A 26,715-nucleotide genomic window follows, 5' to 3' on the forward strand; every position below is an offset into this window, starting at 1 on the left:
GAGTTAATTCAGAACTTAAAAGCATGCTTTTAGAATGTGCATTAGAATATGTGTATTAATGTCATTGTATGAATTCCACTTCAAAAAATATTATGCATAAATTAATACATAATCATCACATCATTGACCCAGGCCACAAGGAGCAGAGAATCTTACCAAATATCATCATGTTAGACACTATTGTTTTTCATTTAGCTACTGGACAGGAAACAAGCTCACCTGAGCTTGGGAACAGAATAACCTGTGAGGACTCCTGATGGTGTCTTCTTTCCACTCTTGTCTCCCTAGTCATTCGTGAAGCTACATGATGCACAACTTTGTCCACTGCTTGCTGTGTTGGTAGCTGCAGCACTGGCAGAGGAGGCTCATCCATTCCCAAACCTTCAAGGATCCGTCTTTTCAGCCAGCCAAGCACCATGTCACGCGGTAATTCATCTCCTTGGCAGGCCAGGACCAGTGGAGGTGGCAACAAAGCCCACAGCATCAGGGCATAAGCAAATGAAGACAAACAGCTGGTCGAGCTAAACATCCTCAAAACTCAACAGAGGTTAAAATCAGATGCCGAAAAAATGACAAGCTCAAAAACAAAAAGTGATTTGTATAGAAGGTTTTCAAAGATATATACAGCAAGTTATCAAAGAAATCTATAAACACTTTTTGATTCACTATTTCATGTGAGAGCTGGAATCAAACTCAGCTTAAGTGTCTTCTCTCTTGCAGATCTGTCTGGCAGAAAAAGTCTGACTTTTTTGTTACACTCCAGCAAATGGCAACTATTGTTTGGGTTCATGCTATCACAGTGTGGATGAGACAAAACAGCTTTTGAGATTAAAATCCTTTGAGACCGTTTCTTTCCCTGTTCTCTTGTCCTTGGAGGGAATTGACACAGTATAACAGAAGGGTTTTTAAAATGGCTTTTTGGTCAGAAAGCAGATTTACACAAAAGTCGATTGTGCTTTTATTCCTCCGGCCTGTTTGAAGTGTTTAACCTATCTTAAATACAGAAGCCCATTATATTTATCATGTGAATGTGATGTTATTGCATTTTGCCTTATACGTCAAAGGTGACCCCTGAACTGAATTAGGTGTGAAAACATCCTATGAATCTGTTTACACCAGGTCATAAAGGAATAGTTGACTCAAAAATGAAAATTCTGCCATCATTTGATCACCTTCATGTCGTTCCATGATCCATCACTTGTTTGTATGACTTACTTGCTTCTGATAAGCATAAAAGAAGATATTTTGAAAAATGTCATCGCAGTTGTAGTGTAAATGCTAATTTCTATTTTTCCCCTTGGAAAGCAGAATGGCAGCTCCTCACCTGTCAATCAATCAATAAAACAAGGTTCTTAGATTTAGATAGTAGCTCTGTATTGGCTATAATGATGTTATATTTTTGATAATTCCATTGTTGCCTGTTATCAGAACTCCTTATTGGCCAAATCTTATTATTAATTTTTCTCTGTAAGATTTTTCTGACAGTTTGGATACTATTGACACCTGCTTTCCCACAGTATGAAACATGAGTTTGAAAAGAACAAACAAGATATTACTTTATCAAATGTTTGACCTTGGTTGTGCATATATCTCTGTCTGGTGTTTTGCCAGTATCTTGGCAGGACTATTCTGAAATAGAAAAGAACAGTTCAGCCACTCTCCACTTCACATACACCACCAGAATGAATAAATGGTAAAGATCAGATATTATGTTTGATATGAAATATAGCTAATATATAATGCTTTCTCTGAGCTAATATTAGCTGTCACCATTTTAAATGTCGATAGTCTTTTTCTTTGGCAAACACTTTGACACATTAGTTTTGTTAGTCACATGTGTCTGGTTTAGATTTAGACCAGTGTACTAATGGGTGTGGTACACATGGATTTCTTCTATTTTTTAATAGTCAAAATAACAGAATATGCATCATAATAATAATGGAATGGAAGCTTTCCGCACTGTGCCCACAGGTGGGGTAAACCTACAAGGAGTGCATTTGGCAAATGGCTCAGCATTATTATAATTTTTCCAGGAAGAGATCAGTTTTGCAGTCTGCATAATGTATGAAATGGCATATAGTAGCCTTTAGTTGTATGAATATTATTATTTACAATTTTTTGTGAAATTCCATAGAAAACTCATACTGATCATTTTTTGAAGTATTATGCGTACCTTTCTTTGTTTCAACACAACTAAAGGCCAGTGTTCCATTGCGCTATTATTCAAAACTGTTCGGTAAACATATCATGTGCTAGCCCATGCTATCTTTAACCAATGAATCATTCAACATTCATTCAGTGTATTCATACACAAAAACAGTAGTGTTGGTTGGTTACAAAGTGTCTGGTATGTTTCACAGCAGTGGGGAGGAGTGTCACATTTGTGTCAGAGAGTGTAGAAGTCACATTTATACTTGTCTGTACTATGCCTTTAAGACCAAAGGGTCAGGGTTTGGCTGGTTAGTGTCAACAGTTAGTCCCTGCTGGTAGATGCTGTAAGTACACCATTATGCATGCAAAGGCGTTTTCCTCAGTTGATTGCCACTGAAAATTAATCATGTATTCTGATCAAATTGAATTTAGGAAGTAATAAATAAATCATAAAAAAATATTATCTTACAGTAGATGATTTCTTAATGATGGATTTATGTTCATTTATTGTGGAGTCTTATAAGTGTGAAGTGGATTGTTCCATTGGGCTGCAAATGTTGTACGCTAAGCTATAAGAACTTTTTTTTTTCTCAATGGTACACACATTTAAAATAAATAAATGTGTGGAGTACTCATATCTTTGTTTGACTTGCTCACAAATCTCATAACTGTATTAAACTCAAATATTATAGTAAAAGCATCACAAGAGATTTTGGGACGCCCTAAAAAATTCCGCCTACCCTTGCTCCAGCTGTCACTTGAAAGCTGGTGGTAGTGGCCTGTCACCTCTACAGGGAGTCAGTGTAGTATAAAGGGCATGGAAGGAAAGATAAAAGCAAGGGGCTGTGTGACGTGCTGGTAGATTGCTGGGAGAGAGGGTCACTATCCAAAAGGAACACTCCATTTCCCTCTCTTGTGTAACAGACCCTGGTACTGGACTAATACTACATGATCCTGTGAAGGTGTAAAATTAAGCTGCAGTTAATGAAGATATTCAGAGGCATTGTGTTGAGGTAAAACATTTATCTTTCTTTTTTTCTTTTTTTTCTTCTTTTTTTTATACTGTTAATTGGATTTTGGTACAAAGAAGTATGATGTAAGGCTTAGTTTGCCTTGTAATTTACAGTTCCATATTCTGGTGTACATGAAATGGAAAATATAAATGATATTTTTTTAATATATACCGCAAATTATTACAATATTAAATATGAATTAAATCCAGATGTATTTTAATGGTATGTACACGTAATCATTTTGTGTTTATTATAAGGTTCTCATCAGACAATCTGCAATTAAATAGTTTTAATAATTGCTCAATTTCAAAATACCATTGCTTTGAATTATTTTTGCAGATTACAGACAAGTTTCATCATGGCAGCCAATAGCAAACTGGGGAATATAAAATCTCAACAAGTCAGTGGCCACCAAATGATTTGTCTCGGTGCAAAAGATTGAGTTTAACAGTATTGCTCAATAAAATAATCACAATGAAAAAAGCTGAGTTGCTGAAGAGAAACTCAAGCTCCATGATTTCCTCGACTCAAGGAACTTTGACAGAGCAGTTCCTCGTCGAAGATCCACCCGTGTTCCTCCGAAAGCTGAAGTGGGCTGCTGTTGCGGCAGGATGTGATGTCCGTCTGAGGGTATCTGTGGGAGGCAACCCGAGACCCACTCTGCACTGGTACCATAATGATGACTCTCTGGTAAATGATCATGAGGATTATGACGGCTTGTGGATACGAGATTGTAAGCAAGACGATGGAGGGCTCTATACCTGTGTGGCTGTTAATCACCTGGGTGAAGCTAGAACCAGTGCTGTCCTTGCTGTGCTGGACCTTGAAGAAGGTAAGATGCTGTAGTATGTCCCTGAGCGTAAATGCAAAACCTTGCAGAAGTTCCCTGCAGGTTTAAGAGATCTGAATTAGAGGAACTCATTTAAGTAAATTTAGCTGCTTGAAGCCAGTTTGACTGACATGACTATATGGTCTGAATGTTAACGAAATATAATTTTCCCTTAATGTGATGGGGGAGGCGTTGACCCTTCTTGACTCTCTTGGTTTGACAGTATAGAATGGCTACATTTCTGTCAGTGGTTCTGAACCTACACTGTCAGAAAAAAAAGTATCTTTAGGAGTACATCAGCTTATCTGTACCCTTAAAAGGAAAATGTTGTACCTTATCCACCTTATCTAAAATGAGCATATTAGTACTTTAGAGTAGTAACATACCCTTAAATTACTGATATGAAAGTTTTAGTAGTAAATAAGGTGCAAAGATGACCCTTTAAGGGTACTGCCCCAGTTACAAGCTGTTGTATCCGTAAAGGTACAGTTTTTACACATTTGGCTAAGACTGTAAATAACAGATGATAATTTCATTCTTAACAGATGATAATTTCAACATTTACTAAAATAGTTTTCAAATCAGAAGTTTTTATTTGTTATTATTAGTAAATGCACTGTGAACCAACAGGAACAAACAAGAAATCATTGTATTTTACACACATTAACAAAAATAGCAAATGCTGTAAAAAAACATATCGCTCATTGTTAGTTTATGTTAGCTATAATGCTTTAACTTATGCTAATGGATGGACATTTATTATAAAGTGTTACACCAGAAAATGGAGTTACACTGTGTAAACTTCAATGATTCCAAGCCATCCCAAGTCCTACTTCTGTGAGTTATTGCTGTTCTGCATCTGAAATACACAAGAGTCACACCAACTACAACACTGTCAATGGCTATGACTATGCAGGGTCATCAGCTGTCAGAACACTCAGCACCTCTCACTCTTTCTCTTTTAGGCACTGTGTATCTCGTCCTGTTCTCTTCTCCCCACAGTCTCTCTCTCTCTCTCTGGCTATCTCTGGGTATTTACAGCCTGGAATGTGCCAGAGCTCCAGTTACAGATTTACTGTTACTCTGTTACACATGATTCTCAATTATAGATGTGGCTGTGTTGGACTGATGCCTGTGTTTTTATTTAGACCCACAATGATAACAAATCTGCACAAGAGTTAAAGAATTACAAAGCATCATTAAACCAGTTAGAAATTTATTTTGCACTCAGTGAATGAAATGTTGCGGCTTGACTAATACTAATAATAAAAAATGTATTAATTAATAAAAAATGTTGACTTTATATGATAACTAATTAAGGGGATCACAGAATGTCTTAAAGTAGTTGGATAAGCATACATGAAGCAGGAGAAATGGGATGGACAGCAATATGAACATGAACTTTTTCCCCACATAATTTTGTTGTGCAATTCACAGATAGAGCGAAGAGCTATGCTTTAGACCTGTGCCAAAAATTGAGCCTTCATGGTAATCTGATGGTATTAGTGAAAGGCAGAGTGTGAGAGAGGTCCTCTAAGGGTCTATTATACCACTCAAAATAGACCACTGGACTCTCCCAACAACATCCGTGAGTTTTGAGTTTAGTAAGAGAAACATACCCAGACAAATGGGCGAAATTTACCCACTTTTTAGGGGGAAAATATAAGCTTAATTTCTGTGGTCTGGGGATAAGCCAGGAATGAGAGCATCATACTGGAAGCCATGATAAGTCAAAAGTTGTCTGATCAGAGTAATGCTCCGAGTAATGTGAGGATGGGAACTGCTGGTTCTAGGAGAGAGAAAGAAAAAGGTGAGTTAAGTTTGTACAAGATTCTGAATTCAATTCTTTATATGTGGCAGTACCAATCCAGATGAGTGCTATATATCAGGGGTTTGCTCTGATTAGGTTTGTAAAAACCAAAATATGTTGATTGAGTTGGCAAATTGGTTCTATCACATGACATTTATGGGGGAAAAAAGCATGTTTTGGCATATTTTACATATTATTTATTTATTTATTTGTGGTGTGGGTTGGGGGGTCAGTGGGGCACACAAGACTGATGTGTAAGTCTCCGTCTGCCTCCCTATTGATCCCGATTCCTGCCAGTAATAAAATTCCACCCTGTACTGGTTAACAGCAGCAATTTCATATTTGCTAGTTCCCAGGTCTAAACAGAAATGTAAATAATAACATTATTATGTTTAATGATCACAGAGATTGTTTTGACTTTGTCATTAACCTGTGCACAGTGATTTGAGAAAGCAATATTTTTTCTGATCCATTCAAATAATCAACTGAACTTGTGACATTTAATTTGATATCTTCATCCTTGCATCTGCCTCTGTCAGTTCCAGGATTCTATAGGTCAGTGGATAAATCCATGGAACAGGAGCTAATTATTAAAATCTACATGAACTGATGTGACAAGATCAGTTTTCTTCAATATGCAGACATATTTAGATTAAAAAAGGATGTTAGGGTGAGACACATCAAAGAGCCCATCCGTTTAAAAAAATAAAATAAAAAAAAATAAAAAAAAGAACCAATAGCATTTAGTTTTTCATGGCCCAACAAAGCAGAACTTGACAGCTTGTGATAAATACAGCTGTAATTAAAAAAAAAGTCTAATCTTTTAGACTTTTAGATTTAATATGAAACAATAACATTTCTGTCATACAATTTTCTGTTAGCACAGTCAAAATATGATACATTTTAGTAATGGTGATGATGTGTATGAAAAGCTTTGTGGTTTATGCTGGTACATGACACAATGTTGTCTCCCCTTCTTCTCATCTATTAGACCAAACTGTCAATAAATGTTCAATCTCTTCCATTGCTTGTAGAGATGCACCGATTGCAATTTTCTTGGCCGATTCCGATTTCCGATTTTTTGTTAGTGTGATCTGCCGATACCGATTTTTGCCAATTCCGATTTTCTTTCTAAGAACTATAATTAACAGCATATACAAACAAAAATCTACTTTTCTTCAACGCAAAGTTTTATTTTCATAAAAAACAAGTAAAAATTCAGTAAAAAAATAAGAACACATAAAATATTTTTTTCAATTCTAAATATCTGTTCAGTAGTGCCTATAACAGATGACAGTTTATGTTGCAGCTGCTTCTAATTAAGTGATGAAAAGCAGTTGCAAATGTTGTACAAAATAAATATCACCACTACGCATCTTTGCACCAGTAAAACGTGCAACACTGTTTTTCTACCAAATTATATGTAATAATAGCCTATCTAATTATTATATTAATATTTAACTTATATTGGAAAAGTTTCCGTAAAAACACTCGCGAGATCTTTGCAAAAATCTTATGATTTATTCCAAAACATGATGCATGATGGGATACACTAAGCCTCGAATAGAGTATTCAAGATAGTGTGGATTTAGTGTGCACTAGGGGCACTGCACTTTGGCGTTTTGAAGACCTGGGACAGTCTTGTGCACTTACTTCCTGTCGCGCGCACGCGCTCTCAAGTGGCCAAGACTGCTTGTGTGGGTATTTGGATACTCGCCAAGACGGGCATTTTGACATAATTTTGTATGTATTTGAACGTTTTAGCGCAGTTAGACACTCATTTTGGTATTTGTGGCTCACAAGCTGTTTGAGACTGAGCGCGGTTTGTGCGCTCCACTAATATAGATCAGTGGTGGTGCGCGCGCTTTTGGTGTAAACCTGCGGGAATGACTAAAATAATGCGCAATACAAGCACTAGTTAACCGGAGCGAATGAGACGTGTGAGAGAGAGAAGGGGTCGTCGGAGAGAAGAGAGTGAGAATGCACGGCTGATGTTATTGCCTGTGCCGCTGGTAACAAAACGGATCGGCTCGGAATCGGAAAGAAGTGAGACTGACCGACCGATCACCGATCCGGGCCGATCATGAGGAAAATCGGCCGATTCCGATCCCTGGCCGATCGATCGGTGCATCTCTAATCGCTTGTTACTGTAGAATATTTTGTTTACATTTCAAATGGGTCAGAGCTGACTCATTCTAGGAAGTTGGAGGTAACTTTCTCAATTTGAGTATGATGGGTTGTGGGTTCTAATCCTTCCTCATATAACTTTATATCAGGGTTCGTACACATTTTTACCAATACATTTCCATGACTTTTCCATGACTTTTGAGACAATATTCATGACCTAAATGTTCCATTATTTTACAATAAGAATAAAAATCTGTTCAAATTATCATAGCATATGTTAACTAAAATGAATGACTATTAATGCTACTCGTTTGCTTTCTTGTTTTAGTAATAAGTACAAGCTGCAACTGCGCCAGACGTTACTCCACATTTCACATATCACATCACTGAATATTATCATTTATTTAACTGTGTGGCCAGGATGGCCATTTTGGTGTCATTTTGTGTGTATTTTTGCTGCTTAAATGCAACAAGCTGCGCTTTAGAGCCCTGCATTTCAGCCCGAGCCCAACGGCCCCAACTTATTTATGGCTTCGGGACAATTTTCCACCCATAGCTCAGACACGGGCCAGGCATCAGGCTTGCTTCCTCCTTATTTTTATATTTTAGATATCCATCAATTATTATGGTGATGACAAAGATTTGCCGCGCTGGTGGAAACAACACTGTGCACACAAATAAAAGTAGACCCTTAACAGTCCCTAATGATGTATTACTCTTACCTTTATGAGCAAAAATGACGGTTGTTCAGAATTTTCAAATCTGTGTAATTATAATATGGAAATAAATTATACATCAATATTCCTATGAAATATTAGATATTATTATTAAAATGTTGCCAATTATTACTCCAATTATTACACTTATTTTTTCATTAAATGTTGCTCCAAGAACACATTAATATGCAAATTAGATACAGTGTACTCATCAAACCTACATGCTACAGGCTATTGAATAAATGTGTGAATATCCATCATTTTAAAGTCAAAAGCTGCGGGAATGAGTAAAACTATGCGATATAGCCTATGTGCAATCCCGCACCGAAATTCAGGATCTGATTAAACACAATTCTATTATACAGAGTTTTATGAAATAGATTTCAATGACTTTTACAAAACTTTCTGGGGTTATTTATTTTTCCAAAACTTTTCCAGGCCTGGAAATTGGTGTTTTAAAATTCCATGACTTTTCCAGATTTTTCATGACCGTACGAACCCTGTTATATTTTAAAAACCAAAAATTGCAGATGTAAGAACATCAACATTCATACAATGATAAGCCATGGTTTACAGCAAAACTTCGTCATCTTCGTCAGGCCAAAGAGGACGCCTACAAAAGGGGGGACAGAGTCCACTGGAAACTTGTGACACTATAACAAATTCCTTGTATGTGCAAACATACTTGGCAATAAAGCTCTTTCTGATTCTGATTCTGATTCTGATTCTGATTCTGATAAAGAGCAGGAAAAGAGATCAGCAAGATGGTGAATCAGCAAGATGGTGAATTTTGAATTAAATATAATCCACAATGTGTGATGTTATTCAAGTTACAGCATGTTCTATTCCTTTAACCATTATGCCACCTGCTATGTTTGCTTTTTTTATGTTAAGCTTATGCCGTTGCAGATGCCTTCATCCAAAGTTACTTAAATTGCATTCAAGGTATGCATTTTATCGGTTTGTGTATTCCTTGGGAACTGAAACCAAGAACTTGGCATTGCTAACATCATGCGCTACTCTTTGAGCTACTGGAACATTATGGTTGTATGCTTATAATTGTCATTTGGCTAGCAAGTTGTTCTGTAAGGCTGGTTGTCAGCCATGCTGTGGCAAAAAAAAAAATGCTGCAGCATTATGTCTAAAATGTGGCACCAGTTATGTAGAGATTTTTGTAAATGTGAATCTTGACATTTTTATTTCCCGGTTTCTTTGACACTTTGGTATTTTGGTATTGTTTCACTATATCTTTGCATAATCACTTTTGGACTTTTGTATATATTTTCAGTGCTGTCAGTGATGTATACCTTGCACAACAGTGCTGTTGTAGGTATAGAGCCATCCTTTTTAATCCCACAAACGAACACATTGCCTAAAGGTTTGCTTTGTGACAGTGTTGCTATAGCAGAATAACATTGTTTTATGGAAAGATAAACTGTTGTTTCTCTAAGACTAATAAGCCTAAATAATAATAAAACCTAAATAATAATAAACCTTATCATGCTTTAAAGAAACATGAAAGATTACTTGTTAGTAACTGACATCAGCAGTGATTTCTTACACTTGTTGCGCTGGGTAATACCGTATTGTCCCGAATATAAGACGATGTTTTTTTCTTGGAAATACATCTGAAAAAACGAGGTCGTCTTATATTCAGGGTCTAGACTTTGACATGTCAATAATACACCCACAACAATAGGTGGCGCCAAATACGCATAAAACGAGTGTGCCATGAAATACGTAATGTAATGCGTGTTGTAAAGATCGCGAGTGAAAACAAAAGAAAAAGAAAACCTTACAGCTGCATGAGTCGTGACTGTCACGTTAGCCTGATGGGACCAAACTCCCTTTGTGATTTTAAAACGTAAGACAGTACCCAGATTTGAAGACTACAGTAAGATTTAACTTCTACTGTTAATAAGATTTTGGTAGGCTACTATTAGATGGATATCCTACATGTCCTAATTCAGATGGGCTACCTGTTTTGTTTTTTTAATGGCTACCTGTTTAGTTTTTTTAATGGTATATCAAAAAGTGTATATTTTTAAAATGTGATTGTTGGTACATAAATTGTTTTTTAAAAAGCCTTTTTCCAAAAGGTACATCTGGAAAAAGGGAGGTCGTCTTATAATCAGGGTCGTCTTATATTCGTGCCAATACGGTAATACAGTGGGGAAAGGAGCCAGAACTGGTTGTATATGTTAATCTCTCTCTGGACAGACCATAGACTCTGAACTTTTTATTTGTTAATGCCTCTCCCCTTATAGGCCTGAAACTCCGAACAAGGTATGTCTGTTGAAAGGGTACATTTATCCCTTTCCGATGAGGACGAGATTGCAATTTGGTACTTCTCCATTCCAGTTTTGTGATTGGCTGCTGGCATCAGGTGGTACACAGAGTGTGGACCAACCTTCTTTCCCCCTATGTAACTCATTTGCATAATCTAAAGCACACAGTTTAGAACAGTGTATTTAACCAATGTATTACTCACTTCTGCTTTTTACCAATGCATTACCAATGCAACCACCACCAGAATACTTTTGGCAATGTTCTGAACACATAGAGTCCAAACATGATGGAAAAGGACAGCTGAATTTGCACTACAAATAGCTGTCACTGAGAATACTTATTTATCTAAATATGATTTTTCTGGTATGAAATGGGTGTGCTGTAGGTAACATCAGTTTTAAGGTTTCCAAACTCATACATCACTCTCAAGGACGTTTTCTTCTCGTGTTTATTACCGTCCTATGATGAATCGTTGTATTCCTCATCTATAAATTTTGTTTTGGATTCTTGTGACTTTCTTTTTTTTTTTCAGCAAGAGCTGCTGCATGAGGTCTTGAATTTGGAATTGAATTTTTATCGTGGTCACAGGCCAAAACAAAATTTGTTTGTGTTAATTTATTAAGATCCAATCAAAATGCAGAAAACCGTTCTCCACTGTTGCAGCCATAAAACTGGTCCCTGAAATGTGCTGTTCACTATAGTGTAAATAGGATGTTTTACAACATTTGTTGAGATGGTATACTGCTATCATTGTGTAACAACCACATAGCTACAGTCCACTACAAATGTTAGAAATGTTGCTCTTGAATGACAGATTCTTAACTGCAGCCAGCAAAGATCCTGTCCAGATGGTAGGCATTCCGGAGGTCTAGTTTGGTGAAGATATGTCTGTGCCTGTTGTGATAATCAGGACCAGGAGTTAGTCGAATATCACAATGACGCTTGCTCTAGCGATCTTAAATGTGGTTGTCCAGTCTGATGTCCACATCAATCAAGGACTCTAAATTGGGAGCCGGGTCTCTGATGACCAGCTTATCTTTTAACTCAGGTGATAAAGTGTGACGCAATGGGTTCACTGTTTGGCTGCAAGTGGAAAGCAAGGGTACACTGGGTAATGAATCCTTAACACCTCTCCAAATACCCATCATACCTTTCTGGAGCAGGGAGTTTAGGATTAGGTAGAAACCCTGCTGGTGGCCTCAGCTGAGAGAGATCTTGAAGCTGGAAGGACAGGAGAGGTTTTAGATATGGACTGCTATAGAATATCAGTAAAAATGTGCTCATAATAAATTCTCAGTCTCCAGATAAACACATAAGTGGAAGCCGTAGATAAACATAAAGTAGGCCAAATGGCGACAGACAACAGTTAGCTTTCTTGAACTCAGGTAGTCTATACAATGTAGACTCAAGCAGGTGCGGATTTAGTGAATTGGGGGCCCCAGGCAAAGAATGGGGCCCTATACATTTGCACACATTTACCTAGACCAGGGGTGCTCAACCCTGGTCCTGGAGATCTACCTTCCTGCAGAGTTCAGTTCCAACCCTGATCAAACACACCTGTCTGTAATTATCAAGTGCTCCTTCAGACCCTAATTAGTTGGTTCAGGTGTGTTTGATCAGGGTTGGAGCTAAACTCTGCAGGAAGGTAGATCTCCAGCACCAGGGTTGGGCACCCCTGACCTAGACCAACCTTGAGGTTCCTTTTTTGTTGTGATGCTTCCTTGTGTTTCTACATTTTTCATGTACATGTTATAATGGCTTTCTTTCATGTTGTAGACCACGAAATAGCAATTGATTTACAGTTGAGATACAGGTTTTCACAAAAACAAAATAAATTATAAAATGATAAACCTCACAGTTGAGCCTTTAAACTTTTTTTTTTTAAGAAAAGGGATGAGTCAAGAAGTATACATTATTATATTAATTTAAAACGGGGTTATGTGGGTGGATCTTCGCATTGGTCTGAACAAAAACTGCAGACTGGATTATTGAAAATGCACATTCATTCTCTGCCAGTAGGAGGCGCTTTTGGAAGGTCAGAAATGTAGCAGTTTCCCGGGTAATGGTAGAAAACAAAGCAGAGCTGCGCTCATAAACGCTACTTTAGCAGATAAAATGAAAATGCCATTGAAACTTTTCTGAAGACTTGAATTAGTGAGAATGAGAAAAGTATGGAACAAAAAAAGGCCATTGATGAGTTACCAGCGTAAGCCTATTTGCCTGGGCTCAGCCCAATTACTTACACTCTCCAAAGGCTGTCTAATTCTAATCTTTAAAATACATTTAATTTTAGTTATTTTAACTACAAATTTAAATGAAACTGAAAAAATAATGAAAAGGAAATTATACATTTACACATCTAAGGATTATATCAACCAAAAAAGTAATGGTATGCGTCCTCTACCTGGGTCCTTCTCATAAATGAGTAAGCGGCATTTAAAACAATAAACACATAATATGCACTGTTACTCAATATTTAATTACAGCCTCAGATGCATGATATTTTCATTTGCTACAAGCAGGATACACAAGAAGCACGTTCAAAGCGAATACGCAGAAGGTTGCCGTGGTAATAAACAACAACCGTTCGAGTGTCCGCGCTTAATGCACATCTCGTATATGAAAAGCATTTTAGGGGGCCCTTGGCTTTTGGGGGCCCAAGGCGGTTGCGATCTTTGCCTAATGGGTAAGTCCGCCCCTGGGCTCAAGACTGAACGCAACTTTTTTAAAGAATAAGAAAAGCAGTTGGTACAAATTAGCTTAATGAACAGTTTTAACTAAAGAGTGCAAAGCAGGTGGTGCTACCTAGTGGTGATGAGAGTCATTGTATGAGGGAGTCTTATACATCCATCAAGTATTTTAGGTTATTACATTTGAAGGTGTTTGGTCCAATAAATAAAACCTCTTTTAGGGTAATAACTCTGCTAGTAAATGTAGAGGTATCTGAGTAGTCCGTTCGATGAATAACTGTGATCACACCATGAAAATAATTACCCTTATCTTCATGTGAGATAAAGATAAACACGTGATATTCTACTCTGAGCTGTCCATGTCCTTGGACACAGAATTATGTTTAGTTATGTATAGTTTCTATGGCACCATCAGCACCTAAGTAGCACCTAAATTAATCTGCGGCAGTCAGGTGGAACAGCAGTCACGTGGTCCAGAACATTGCCAGATTACAAATTGAAATTATGAGTTCTACGAGCATGTGAAAAGTTTGGCGTTGATATTGCCATAGAAATACATAATTCAGAGTCCATTCAGAGGACAGCTGAACGTCACGTGTGGTCATCTTGAATTTATTTTAATTACAACATGGTGTAACCACAGCTAATAATATCAGATGCTGACTGAATGTCCAGGATGAGTTTAAATGTAGTGTATGATTGCAGCATGGAACAGGTGTGGATAAGTAATAGTCTGGGGAGAGTGATCACTGTGTTGGTGGAGGGAAAGAGCTTGTTTAGATGTGACATTACTAGTCATCCAGTATTTAATATCATCTATGCATTCTAGTAGTTTAGTGAAATGGTAGGTTTTGTTGGGCCTTAAGGAAATATAGAGCTGAGTTTGTCAGTGTAACAGTGAAAAATAATTCCATGTTAATGATATCTCCCAAAGGTAGCACATGCGAATAGCAACTGTTCTAGTAATGTGCCTTGCGGCACTACATACTAAACTTGTAGTATGACTTGATTGACACTTCTCTATTAATTGCCAAAAGGTAATAATGGTCAGATAAATACAATTTAAACCATTTTTCAAACCCTCCTATGCATATTGATTTAACTAATCTACCTCCTTCAGAGTGGAAAGGACGGCTTGCTAGCAACATCTGTGTTTACCGCAGAGTATGAGGTGTGGAATCCACAGGAGTATTCCAATTTCCTAGAGGTTTTGAGTGCCCTGAAATCACATCACTGTTAATAGGACTGTGCCAGCAGCATGCTGCCGGGCATACTACTACCTCACATTCACGTCTTTTCTTTATCACTTCTTGAATGAGCCATGATGGAATACATTGAATACTCAATACATTGATGAATACAATACTGAATACATTGGAATACTCAAGCAGGGCTACATCCACATTTCAGTTTCTCCATCTACATCCAGCTTCTTCTATGTGGCCAAAAAAGATGGTGGACTGAGACCCTGCATTCATTACCATGCCCTCAGTAATGTAACTGTCAATGAACCAATGGTTCAAGTGACCCTTGAGATGCTCACATCTACACCAAGCTTAATGTCAGGAACCACTATAACCTCATCTGCATTCCTTACTCTGGGGAACTATGAATACTGGATGAATCTGTATAGGCTGTCCAACTCACCTTCAGTCTTTAAGGGGTTCATTATTGAAATATTTTGGTACTGTCTTCATCGCCTTCTCATCATCTACATAAACAATATCCAGATTTACTCCTCCTCATTCTCCAACCATGATCGTCTGCCTAGTCATCTGTTGCCTTCAAGAGCATCACCTCTCATAAAGCCAGTTGCATTGAACCACCATTCACTTCCTGGGATACATTATTGGTACCCGTGGCATTCCAGATTGTCCCGGAAGAGGTGCAAGCCATGAAGCCCTGGTCCTTAAAAACTCCAACATATTCTCGGCTTCTCAAACTTTAACTCCATTGATGCTTTCCTCACCACCCAAAACTCTGTCCAGGTTTTCTTAAACTGCTCAAACCTTCCAGCAGCTAAAAAAGAGGCATTCACCTCAGTACTCCTCCATGAACTCGATCCATAACTCCCGCTCAGTGTGGATAATTCTTCATAATGCTTCAACAACCAGAGTGAGGGCTATTCTGTCCCAGCGGTACAGGCATCTGGCAAAGCTTCATTCATTCACTTTCTTCAAGCAAAACTATACTACTGACAACTTATTGCTTATTGCCATCAAGTTGGCGAAGGTATCGCACCACTGGCTTGAGTTCTCACCATCTGTTTCAGGTCAACTAAGACCACCTTGGTGTGGAATATCTTTGGAATGCCAAGTGGACATAACCCTCAGATTTTGCTGACCTTTTCACGGTACTGGTGGCCCCAGCATCAGTACGATGACCACTTTATCCTGGTGGCTGTTGACCATTTTTCAAAGGCCTGTGGAGACACTATTCCCCAATGTCTTTTGGAACTTCTGCCCACCGGGAAGACTTAGTGTCCGACCACAGTCCTCAATTCATATCCCAAGTCTGGAAGGCTTTCTTCAAGTTGCTTGGCACCACTGTCATACTTTCTTCAGGCTATCATCCCCAGTCCAACAGCCAGTCCAACCACAAAATCCAGAAAATCTCCTGGGGCAGGTTGCATAAACTGCTTAGACTAGTCTTAAAAAGCTAGTCTAAGATTTTTATTTTTTTTCAAGACTGATCATAACTTTTTTAATTAGGTTACAAAAAGGTAGATTACTGGCATCAACTCCAGCAGGACTGTAGCCGCTGGATACCCATCTCACACTTACCTCAGTTTTCTAGTCTTGTAAACAGGACTCTTCAACCACAATGTTCTCTTTATGACTTTAAATATACATTAAATCTACTGAATTCATTTACAAAATTAAATAAAAATAGAAATTAACTGCAGCTAAATTTAAAATAATAAGGTCAGTGCTTTATCTTATGGATTGTTCTGTTTTGAGGTAGGCTTAGGTGAGAAAATGAATTAATCTACAACATTATTATCTTTAACATTATTGTCTTTGTGGTTTCATTTATGCATGTGTGCTGGATAAATATTGAATGTCATTCTCCATGTAGTACACAGAATTGTATGCATATAGCGACAAAATAAAGCATATACAATTTTATTTGTGTATGCTGAATAAAAGAATTCAATGAGGTCATTGTAGCAAAAGAAAAAAAGTTAATGCTCTGTGCCAGCTTTCCTCCTTTCCCATTCCAGCAGCAGCACCATCGACATGGGAGTAGTGTTACGTCACCACAGCCTGACAGAATATTTAATTGATGCGCTGAGACCGATAGTCTCTCTCTCTTCACACCAACACCACAGACAAAGGAAGAGATGTGAGAGAAAGAGAGACAACACACTGAGGAAGCTGAAAATGTTGTTTTTGCTTGACTGCACTAAGATCTGCCTCTATCATTAGCTGCCGCTTGTTATTTGTTTCTCTTTTTAGTCTCATCTACCACTACCCCATTTCTTTATGTTTTTATCTCCAAAGGGGATTGAAAGAATGCAAGTGGGTGTCTGTAAAAGACAGATTTTTCATTCCTTCTCTTGTGATTAGGACCAAGCTGACCTCCACCTCCTTCTGTGCCTTTGGAATATCTTATTACTTGGATTTCTATTTGTCATTTAAGAGCATCTGTGGGGAATCCAAAAGAGCTTGGATGTTGTTGTTGTTTACTTGAGGATTTTTTCCCCCTTTAACTATCTTTTGTCACACAAGGATCATGATTGGATGTTTGTACTGTTTCTATTGATTTTTCCATATTTGTGGATTTTGGTACATTCTTTGAGGTAAAAGCTCTGGCAAGGACATGACTGAGACTATTAGGAGAGTACACAGGAATCAATAATAACCAGGATTCAGATTAGAAATAGTGGTATTCTCTGCAGAAACACAGGCAAAATCTCTGTTGTTTAGTCTGAAAGAGAGATTAAGTTCATCTGAGGCCATGAAGAAAATCTGGTCACAGAAAAGATTTCAGGTGAGTCTAATTCTTCTATCCAGAATCATACACTTCACAAACTATACAATTTGACTTTTGAGATTTTTTCTTGAATTTGGCAAATCACACTCACAATGTAGTAATGTAAAATAAGTGATATAGTTATAGTTCCTTCTTTAAGGTATCCTACCAGCTACTGTACCTCATAGCCAACTGTTTATGTATGACCAATACAATAACTTTTGTACAAACAGACCTAATGTCACTGAGGACAATGTTGTTGTTGTTTGATATCAGACAAACATACAGCATATATATATATATATATATATATATATATATTCCCCCAGTTATTTGCCTTTATAATGGGTGATAAACAATACAATTTCTCAGGCTCTGTGACAGCTACATTACCCAGTTGCCTTGGTAGCAACATAGGAGTGCATTTGAAATGCTGCAAACCAGCATGAGAATTGATAAAGGAGGGGAAATAAGTCTTCATATATATGAATTGTGTTTAATTTCTGTGTCAGCCCTGTGTCACCATGATGTATTTATGTATAGTTGTTGAATGAAAACCAAATTATTTACACCACTAGCATACCCATATGGATGCAACATACAGGCTAAGAAAAATCTATTTAAAACGTCCCAAAATTAACGGAAAGACCTTTGTGTATTTTTTTTGTCGTTCCAGAGAGCTGGACATTCTAGCTGGACGTTTGGGAGATTCACTCATGGTGTGTTTTGCTTATGACAAAACTGTAAAAAGTCAAAAATCGCAAACCTATTTGTAGAAAATACAACAACTGAAGAGTGTGCACAACTTTACAGAATGGATATGTTTTGCAGAATAATCATAGCGTAGATGGTTAAACAGGTTTAAAAATAGCTGCTAAGACAATACATTTCTATCCATAGATTTTTTAAAATGTTGACATCACAAATTGTTGGGTATCCGTAAGGAATGCAGTGCTGATTGAAGCTGTACAATAATACAATTTTTAAAATTTAGCCTGTAATTGTGGATATGTGTGTGTGTATGTTTGTGTGTGTCATGTATATGCTCCCACACAAGTGCATGTCTGCAGACATTGGTTTCTATAGTAACAGTCTTCTCTTGTCCACTTCTGCTTGCTGCCGTTATGGAAGTGAAGTTTTTCGCTTGTGCAGGAAGCAAAGCAATGGTAATTGTTATCCATTTCTGTGATCCTCACCTTTCATTACTGGACTCTTGGATTGGTTAGAGTTTGCAACCATGCATTATTATAACTGTAAAGTATACTGTAGGTTTTAATCCAGAGCTCTAGTTTCAGTTTGACTTATTTTTCATTAAACTTAAATTCGACATTATTTATTACAGGAAGAGTAAGGCTTGCACTGCAGCATAGTTTTCTTTTTCTTTCTTTCTTTCTTTCTTTCTTTCTTTCTTTAATGCCAGTTAATGTGAATTCCTATCATTTCAATCCATAGGGAGATTTTATCTGAAACTGCCATGATATATCCAGGAAAAGAAAATTACAGTATGAAAGTATTTGTACGTTTAGTTATATAGCAAAACAATGTAGGCCTAATTAACTTGACAAGTTATACATCATTAAAAAGTACATCATTAATAGTCTGACCAACTAGCAGTTAGCCAAGGTCAATGAGTCTTATTTAGTTTTATTTTTTATTATTTATTTATTTATTTATTTTGGATTCAAGTTAGACCAATCTACATTTGTATGCAACCGACTTAAAAACGTTATGACCAGTTTTAAAGAAAAGAAAAGAAAAATTCCCCCAGTTATTTGCCTTTATAATGGGTGATAAACAATACAATTTCTCAGGCTCTGTGACAGCTACATTACCCAGTTGCCTTGGTAGCAACATAGGAGTGCATTTGAAATGCTGCAAACCAGCATGAGAATTGATAAAGGAGGGGAAATAAGTCTTCATATATATGAATTGTGTTTAATTTCTGTGTCAGCCCTGTGTCACCATGATGTATTTATGTATAGTTGTTGAATGAAAACCAAATTATTTACACCACTAGCATACCCATATGGATGCAACATACAGGCTAAGAAAAATCTATTTAAAACGTCCCAAAATTAACGGAAAGACCTTTGTGTATTTTTTTTGTCGTTCCAGAGAGCTGGACATTCTAGCTGGACGTTTGGGAGATTCACTCATGGTGTGTTTTGCTTATGACAAAACTGTAAAAAGTCAAAAATCGCAAACCTATTTGTAGAAAATACAACAACTGAAGAGTGTGCACAACTTTACAGAATGGATATGGTTTGCAGAATAATCATAGCGTAGATGGTTAAACAGGTTTAAAAATAGCTGCTAAGACAAAACATTTCTATCTATAGATTTTTAAATGATAACATCAAAAATTGTTGGGTTTCCATATGGAAAGGAATGCAATGCTGATTGAAGCTGTACAATAATAAAATGTTACAATTTTGCCTGTAATTGTGGATATGTGCGTATGTTTGTGTGTGTTATGTATATGCTCCCACACAAGTGCATGTCTGCAGACATGGGTTTCTATAGTAACAGTCTTCTCTTGTCCACCTCTGCTTGCTGCCGTTATGGAAGTGAAGTTTTTCGCTTGTGCAGGAAGCAAAGCAATGGTAATTGTTATCCATTTCTGTGATCCTCACCTTTCATTACTGGACTCTTGGATTGGTTAGAGTTTGCAACCATGCATTATTATAACTGTAAAGTATACTGTAGGTTTTAATCCAGAGCTCTAGTTTCAGTTTGACTTATTTTTCATTAAACTTAAATTCGACATTATTTATTACAGGAAGAGTAAGGCTTGCACTGCAGCATAGTTTTCTTTTTCTTTCTTTCTTTCTTTCTTTCTTTCTTTCTTTAATGCCAGTTAATGTGAATTCCTATCATTTCAATCCATAGGGAGATTTTATCTGAAACTGCCATGATATATCCAGGAAAAGAAAATTACAGTATGAAAGTATTTGTACGTTTAGTTATATAGCAAAACAATGTAGGCCTAATTAACTTGACAAGTTATACATCATTAAAAAGTACATCATTAATAGTCTGACCAACTAGCAGTTAGCCAAGGTCAATGAGTCTTATTTAGTTTTATTTTTTATTATTTATTTATTTATTTATTTTGGATTCAAGTTAGACCAATCTACATTTGTATGCAACCGACTTAAAAACGTTATGACCAGTTTTAAAGAAAAGAAAAGAAAAAAAAACAATTACTAACTTGTAAGACTAGTTAGCCTTTTATGCAACTGGCCACTGGTTTACTATAAAAATCTTTTAGTGACAGTAATGTCTTAATGTGTGCCAGGAATTGTGAAAACTGTACCGTTAATAAAAATGCGCCTTAGATGTAAGAACCCATAATAACCCATTTCCTTTAAGGTAGTCATGAAAGGGTTTTACTAAATAACATCCCTCAAGGCTTTTAATTCAAAAGTGTGAACATTCTGAGAATATTGACGAATTCTCATATGTTTACTTACATTTTTTTAGAGACAAGTATTATTATTATTATTATTATTCTTTTCTTCATTTTTTTAGTCAAAACTATTGTGAGTATTTCGGAGCGCTTAAGACTCTCATGCAATATCTGTTTCATTTATACTCATAGCTGGAGGGCGCCCTCGAGCAGAAAGTCCACAAGTGAGACTCATAGAAGTCATAAATCATATGATGTTCCAGGAATGTGGACAAATCCAGCTATCACCGTAGTAGTTGAATAAAATGCAGATAGAAGCATTTTGAATGATGAAACATGACAACAATATATTGTTCATGTTTGTTCTTAAAGCAATCTCAGGTATTTAAGAATACATAAGAATAAAGTATATTTATAATGCAGTGCTTATTGACATAGCCTTTAGCACTGTATAATACTTAAATTAATATATTTTTGCTCATACTCATTCTCTGATAGAAAGCCAGATCAGATCACAGAGGGAGGTTTTTTAAAAGAAAATAAAAGTTGGTTCGGAGCAAAAACATGGTATTAAATTTTGTCTCCATGCTAAGCATGCTAGCTAGCTAGCCCTTAAGCCCCTGTTACTGATTATATTTTATTATTATTTTTTTTTAAATGAGTCTGTGTAAGATCATTGGAATGTTTCATTTTTTTAAGAAGGACATTCCTACAAAGGTTTAAAAAAATGTTTAAAGAATTCCACATATAATTTTCGCATAACTTTTCTCAAATATTTATTTCAGACATTTCTTGCAGCTAGATCATTAAGAAAAATGTCAATGTTATTTTTGTAAAAATCATACCTATACATTTCAAAATGCCTCGCCTACTCTCTCTTTAGACTCAAACAGTACAGAGGATGAAACTGCGGAGCCTCAGGTCTCCATGGAGATGAAGGAACAGTCCATGCCTCCCCAGGGGGAAGCAATCAACAGTCAACCCACTGGTAAGAACATACTGAGTGAGTACTTGTGATTGTTAAGCCTTCCAACAAAGCTCAGAATTCGTAAATGTATTATAATGAATCCATCCATCAAATTAACCAGTTGGGGAAAAAAAGCTTTAGATTATTATAATATTCCTTTAACAGAGCATGTATTTTCAGGCTGGGGGAGAGCAATGCTTTTCCATATCCCAGGTGATGGCCCAATAGTGGAGAGGGAGATGCAAGCCCTGGGCTCTAGAGCTCCTGGTCTTCAGGATCCCTTGTCACCTGGCAGGCAAGCAAATGCTGGGTGTGTTGAGAGCCCTCCAGTCAGACACCTGGGGATTGAATCTCTTGTGCGGGCCTCACAAATAAGTGTGTACTACGTGGCATTGGGGTCAGAGGAGAGTATGTCCATAGCCAGTGACTACTACGGCAGTGTTTTGAGCCTCTATCGAAGAAGGACCTTTTCCATTTACAGTGTTCAAGAATGAGTGCTGGCACACTGGATATGAAAAGGCATAAAGTAACTTGAATCAAGGTGGCACAAAACAAATGTATCAAATTTAGATTACAGCTCTAATGGAACATTTTAAAAATAGTTTTCATTACTTTATTCTTCATTTATTGTGGCCTATTTATGTCAACATGTCTTGTTATTTATGTTTTCTTGATTCCTACTTTCCTTTGACTCCACTTGCATATTTTTTTTGTATGGCTTTTTTCTTACAAACCTTTTTGCATGCCATTGTATGTGACGTCTGAATTCTAATTGCAGTCTTTTATGTTTATTAATCTCCAGCAATGTTTTACATCTTTCAACATGGTATGTTTTTCAATGCATGTTTTATTGGATAACTATGTTTGACATTTTGCTTTCTTTCACTCAAAATGCACTTGTAACAAAATATTCACCCATTTTGCCATTTTAGTGTTTTAATTTTCTGTCATAATGCAACATTTTCCACAATCACCCTCATTTCAGGGGCCAGTTGGACTTTATAACAAGGGAAACATCTCCATTTGTTCAAACCCAGCCATTCCAAAAAGCTCAAGGTCCCATTACCCTAAGTGATGTAGAGCCAACAACAGATCCAACAACTGCCCACAAAGGCACCAAAACAGGCATGAATGGAGCTGAGCTACCTTTTAAAATCTCAAAAATCTCAGCTTCATCTCAAAGCAGTGGTTCCCAAGATAAATTCTCACTCCAAACTCCAAAAGTGTCAGAGGCAAGTTCCAAAATCTTTGACAAAGTGAGAGCTTTTGAGGAACAAAAACACAGCAGTAACATACCAAAGTTGTCTTCATCAAGACTATCATGGGGTCTCAATCGAGCATCATCCTGCAATTCCGAGGATAGTAGCTAAGTGATGTAGAGCCAACAACAGATCCAACAACTGCCCACAAAGGCACCAAAACAGGCATGAATGGAGCTGAGCTACCTTTTAAAATCTCAAAAATCTCAGCTTCATTTCAAAGCAGTGGTTCCCAAGATAAATTCTCACTCCAAACTCCAAAAGTGTCAGAGGCAAGTTCCAAAATCTTTGACAAAGTGAGAGCTTTTGAGGAACAAAAACACAGCAGTAACATACCAAAGTTGTCTTCATCAAGACTATCATGGGGTCTCAATCGAGCATCATCCTGCAATTCCGAGGATAGTAGAAGTAAATCAGGGAAGCTCCAAGACAACCCCAAGAGTGATGTAGCACTCAAGAGGTCTTTCTTCAAACAGAAAGCATCCTCTCTGGAGGAACAGTCAACCCATGTACAGAAACATTTTCAGAGTAAACTCTCAGAAGAGCTTCACCGAATAAAAAAACTTGTCGGAAATTCGAACATCAAGAAAGCGTTTTCAATGGAACAGCTCACCCAGACTGACAAGCAGTCCACTGGAAACACTGAGTTAGTTCCAGCCCAGGTAATTCAGAAGATTGAAGACACTACTAATTCAAAAGATTTACCAGAATCAAAAGAAAGATGGTCAACATTTCCAAAGAAGGAATCACCACATCAACAGAGAAAGAAATTGGCAGTTGAATCAAAGCAACCTGAAAGAAAATCACCTCCTGATATTAATGAAAACCAGTGGAAGAAAGATTCTAAGCCCAGGCGGTTGTTAGACAGGCAAGCCATCAATGAAAAGGTCACGTTCAGTAAAACACCAGGACAGTGTTCACCTAAGGTGCCAAGGACAAGTATGTCCAGCAAATTACCAAAATCACCTGTAGAAATACCACCTGTTCAACCCATAATGCAAGGGGGTTTGGTGCAAGCACCCCTAAAACCTCCTAGGTTATTTGATTCAGTTTCCATGCTCCCAAAGTCATTTAAGGAAACAGAGGAGAAAAAAGGCTCATCACTTGTACCGAAAAAGACCATACCTGCTATTGTGGTTGAAAATAAGCCTGTGGGTGAAGAGGCAGATAAAACAGAGAGTGGTCAAAATGAAGTTGAGAAACATGAAGGAAAAACAACCAGAAGAAACAGAGGTAAACCTTCTTTCAGTAAGCCACTATTTCTTAAAAAAAAAAAAGGTTCATTGGATGAATGTTCATAAATAAAATTTTAAATATTGTTGGTTCAGAACAGCTTTAGAGCAATCAACATCATTTGTGACATAATGCTGGACACCACAAAAATAGCTTTGACTTATCCCTCGTTTCTTTAAAAAAAAATGTGTCTATATTGCTGAAACAGTGAGTATTTTAATTATTGAGAATTAGTCCCATTAATTTCCATAGTAAATTACTCACTGTAACCTTTTTTTTTTAAAGATAATGAGGAACTAGTGGACATTTTTGTGGTAATCAGCATGCCACAAATGCCGTCCACTGATCTTAACTTGAACACAGAATACTCCTTTAAAACTCAAAGATCAGACACATTTTTGAAGCCTATTTTACTGCATTACTGCTATTTCTGCCATAATGGAGCAACATATTAAAGTTCTTCATTGTTTCCAGAATAATGTTTAAATTTAGATCACTAAAGTTATTTGTAACCAGAGACAGATGACTAGACATTGTGGGGTTGTAATGAGTTCATGACACAGTATGTTACCTTAATGTCACTTGGTCTTTCTGTAACAACCGTTGCCTGATCCTTCTAGAAGACCTGTCAGATGATTCCTACACTTTTGTGGAGGTGGACCCAGCAGAGGCCCCCATGTCTGAACCTCCACTTAAGAATGCTGTGGTAGCTGCTGGATCAGAGGTAATGCTTCAGTGCGTCATCAAGGGAAAACCTGTTCCCAGAGGTAAGATATCTCAGACCTAAGCTACAGCATTATTTAAATGCTTGTTATGTGGCTCTTTAAAATTATTTTATGTAGGACTAATACTATTGCAAGTAACAGTGGAGACACTCTCTGTAAATAACATATATTTTGATATGATTCATATGATTTGAAATTAACACCCACCAAATGTGGGTGAAAATCAATTATGGTGGGTAATTCTGCCAACTCACTAGTCAATCTGATGGGTTATGATTCATTAAACTGTATAACTAGACAGACCATCTCTATGATGTAGACATCATCAGTGGCTTCAACTTGTGAAACACTTTCAGGAAAGTTAATGTAAAATCTGTGCAGATTCAGTGGAAATACTCAATACTAAGTCATGATGTAAATATCATCAGATTTGTGCTGCATCTGCGCAGATCTGTTTACATGAACATGACCATCTCTAGGCAACAAATGACTCCCGCTGCTGTTTGATTTGTGCCTTCTGAGAAGAGTTTCATAATAATAATACAATTTAACCTTGTAAGGTTTACAAACAACCTAGGGACAGTATCAGCATAAAATCTTATCTTTTCATCTTATATTAATTTAAAGTTAAGTTAATGAAACGTCTCGGTTACTTGTGTAACCCTCGTTCCCTGAAGGAGGGAACGGAGACGTTACGTCAGTCGTGACTGACGAATTGGGATCTCGCCCGAGAGCCCAATCACCTTCGAGTGTTAACTAAACAAGCCAATGACAGTTGGCGTGCGTGTTTCGCCACGCGCACCCCGCCCCGCAGCGCGTTCAGGGAACGAGGCTTACACAAGTAACCGAGACGTTCCCTTTCAGTCAGTCACGTTCGACGTTACGTCAGTCGTAACTGAGTGGAACCGCCGTCTTGCGCTGGAAAGACCCCAGGCAGTTCAGCATCGACAGTGCACGCTCTACTGAGAGACGTGCTGAGAGGTTGACCGAGTCCATCTTGGGTACGATGAAGTACGGGCTGTAGAAACCTGACCTCATCTCGGCTGGAGGGACCGGCTGTATCGCGTCCTTCGCTAGCAGGACCGCGATCTCTGCACGCAAGACAGGAGCATCCCTGTCCAGCACAGAGGTGAACCGAATGCCCCTGAACTTGGGAGGGCGCCGGGTGAATTGAATCGCGTAGCCGAGTCTGATGGTTCTCATGAGCCAGCGAGACGGCCTGGGGAGCGTTAACCAGGCCCCCAGCGACCGAACAAGCGGGACCAAGGAAACCACCGACGTACCCGCAGTGGGGCAGCGAAGTGGAACACAGGGACCCAACCCAGGAGGCCGTGTGTCCCAGGGTGGGGTCTGAGTGCGCGGCGCGCCACTTACCTGGCTCCACTGCTGGGCAGGGGGCTCGTGAGGAGGCACAGCGTCCCCGAACCGGACCCTGCTGCCCATCGGCGAAAGGAGAGGGGGACGGCCGTGTGGAGACTGAGTCTCGTGCACCGCCATCCTCACCCTCTTGGGACCCGGAGGC

The 26,715-nt window shown here is 37.8% G+C and overlaps 2 protein-coding genes across 2 annotated transcripts in view; one reads left to right on the forward strand and one right to left on the reverse strand.

The window, feature by feature from the left end:
• The window catches only part of LOC107719299 (inhibin alpha chain-like), a 2,268-nt gene extending 1,634 nt beyond the window's left edge, over nt 1–634 (reverse strand). The window contains exon 1 of the mRNA XM_016526703.1: nt 220–634. Within this exon, the coding sequence (XP_016382189.1) occupies nt 220–529 (310 nt within the window). The 5' untranslated portion in view covers nt 530–634. The remainder of the gene's footprint in view (nt 1–219) is intronic.
• Nucleotides 635–3,100: 2,466 nt separating this feature from the next.
• The window catches only part of LOC107719300 (striated muscle preferentially expressed protein kinase-like), a 42,866-nt gene continuing 19,251 nt past the window's right edge, over nt 3,101–26,715 (forward strand). Inside the window, exons 1-7 of the mRNA XM_016526704.1 lie at nt 3,101–3,164; nt 3,504–3,996; nt 21,893–21,997; nt 22,157–22,271; nt 22,962–23,089; nt 23,389–24,468; nt 25,092–25,235. Coding sequence (XP_016382190.1) covers nt 3,639–3,996; nt 21,893–21,997; nt 22,157–22,271; nt 22,962–23,089; nt 23,389–24,468; nt 25,092–25,235 — 1,930 coding nt within the window. The 5' untranslated portion in view covers nt 3,101–3,164; nt 3,504–3,638. The remainder of the gene's footprint in view (nt 3,165–3,503; nt 3,997–21,892; nt 21,998–22,156; nt 22,272–22,961; nt 23,090–23,388; nt 24,469–25,091; nt 25,236–26,715) is intronic.

This window comes from Sinocyclocheilus rhinocerous, unplaced genomic scaffold (genome assembly GCF_001515625.1).
Source record: "Sinocyclocheilus rhinocerous isolate Xijiao unplaced genomic scaffold, SAMN03320098_v1.1 scaffold1142, whole genome shotgun sequence".
In the NCBI taxonomy this organism is placed as follows: domain Eukaryota; kingdom Metazoa; phylum Chordata; class Actinopteri; order Cypriniformes; family Cyprinidae; genus Sinocyclocheilus; species Sinocyclocheilus rhinocerous.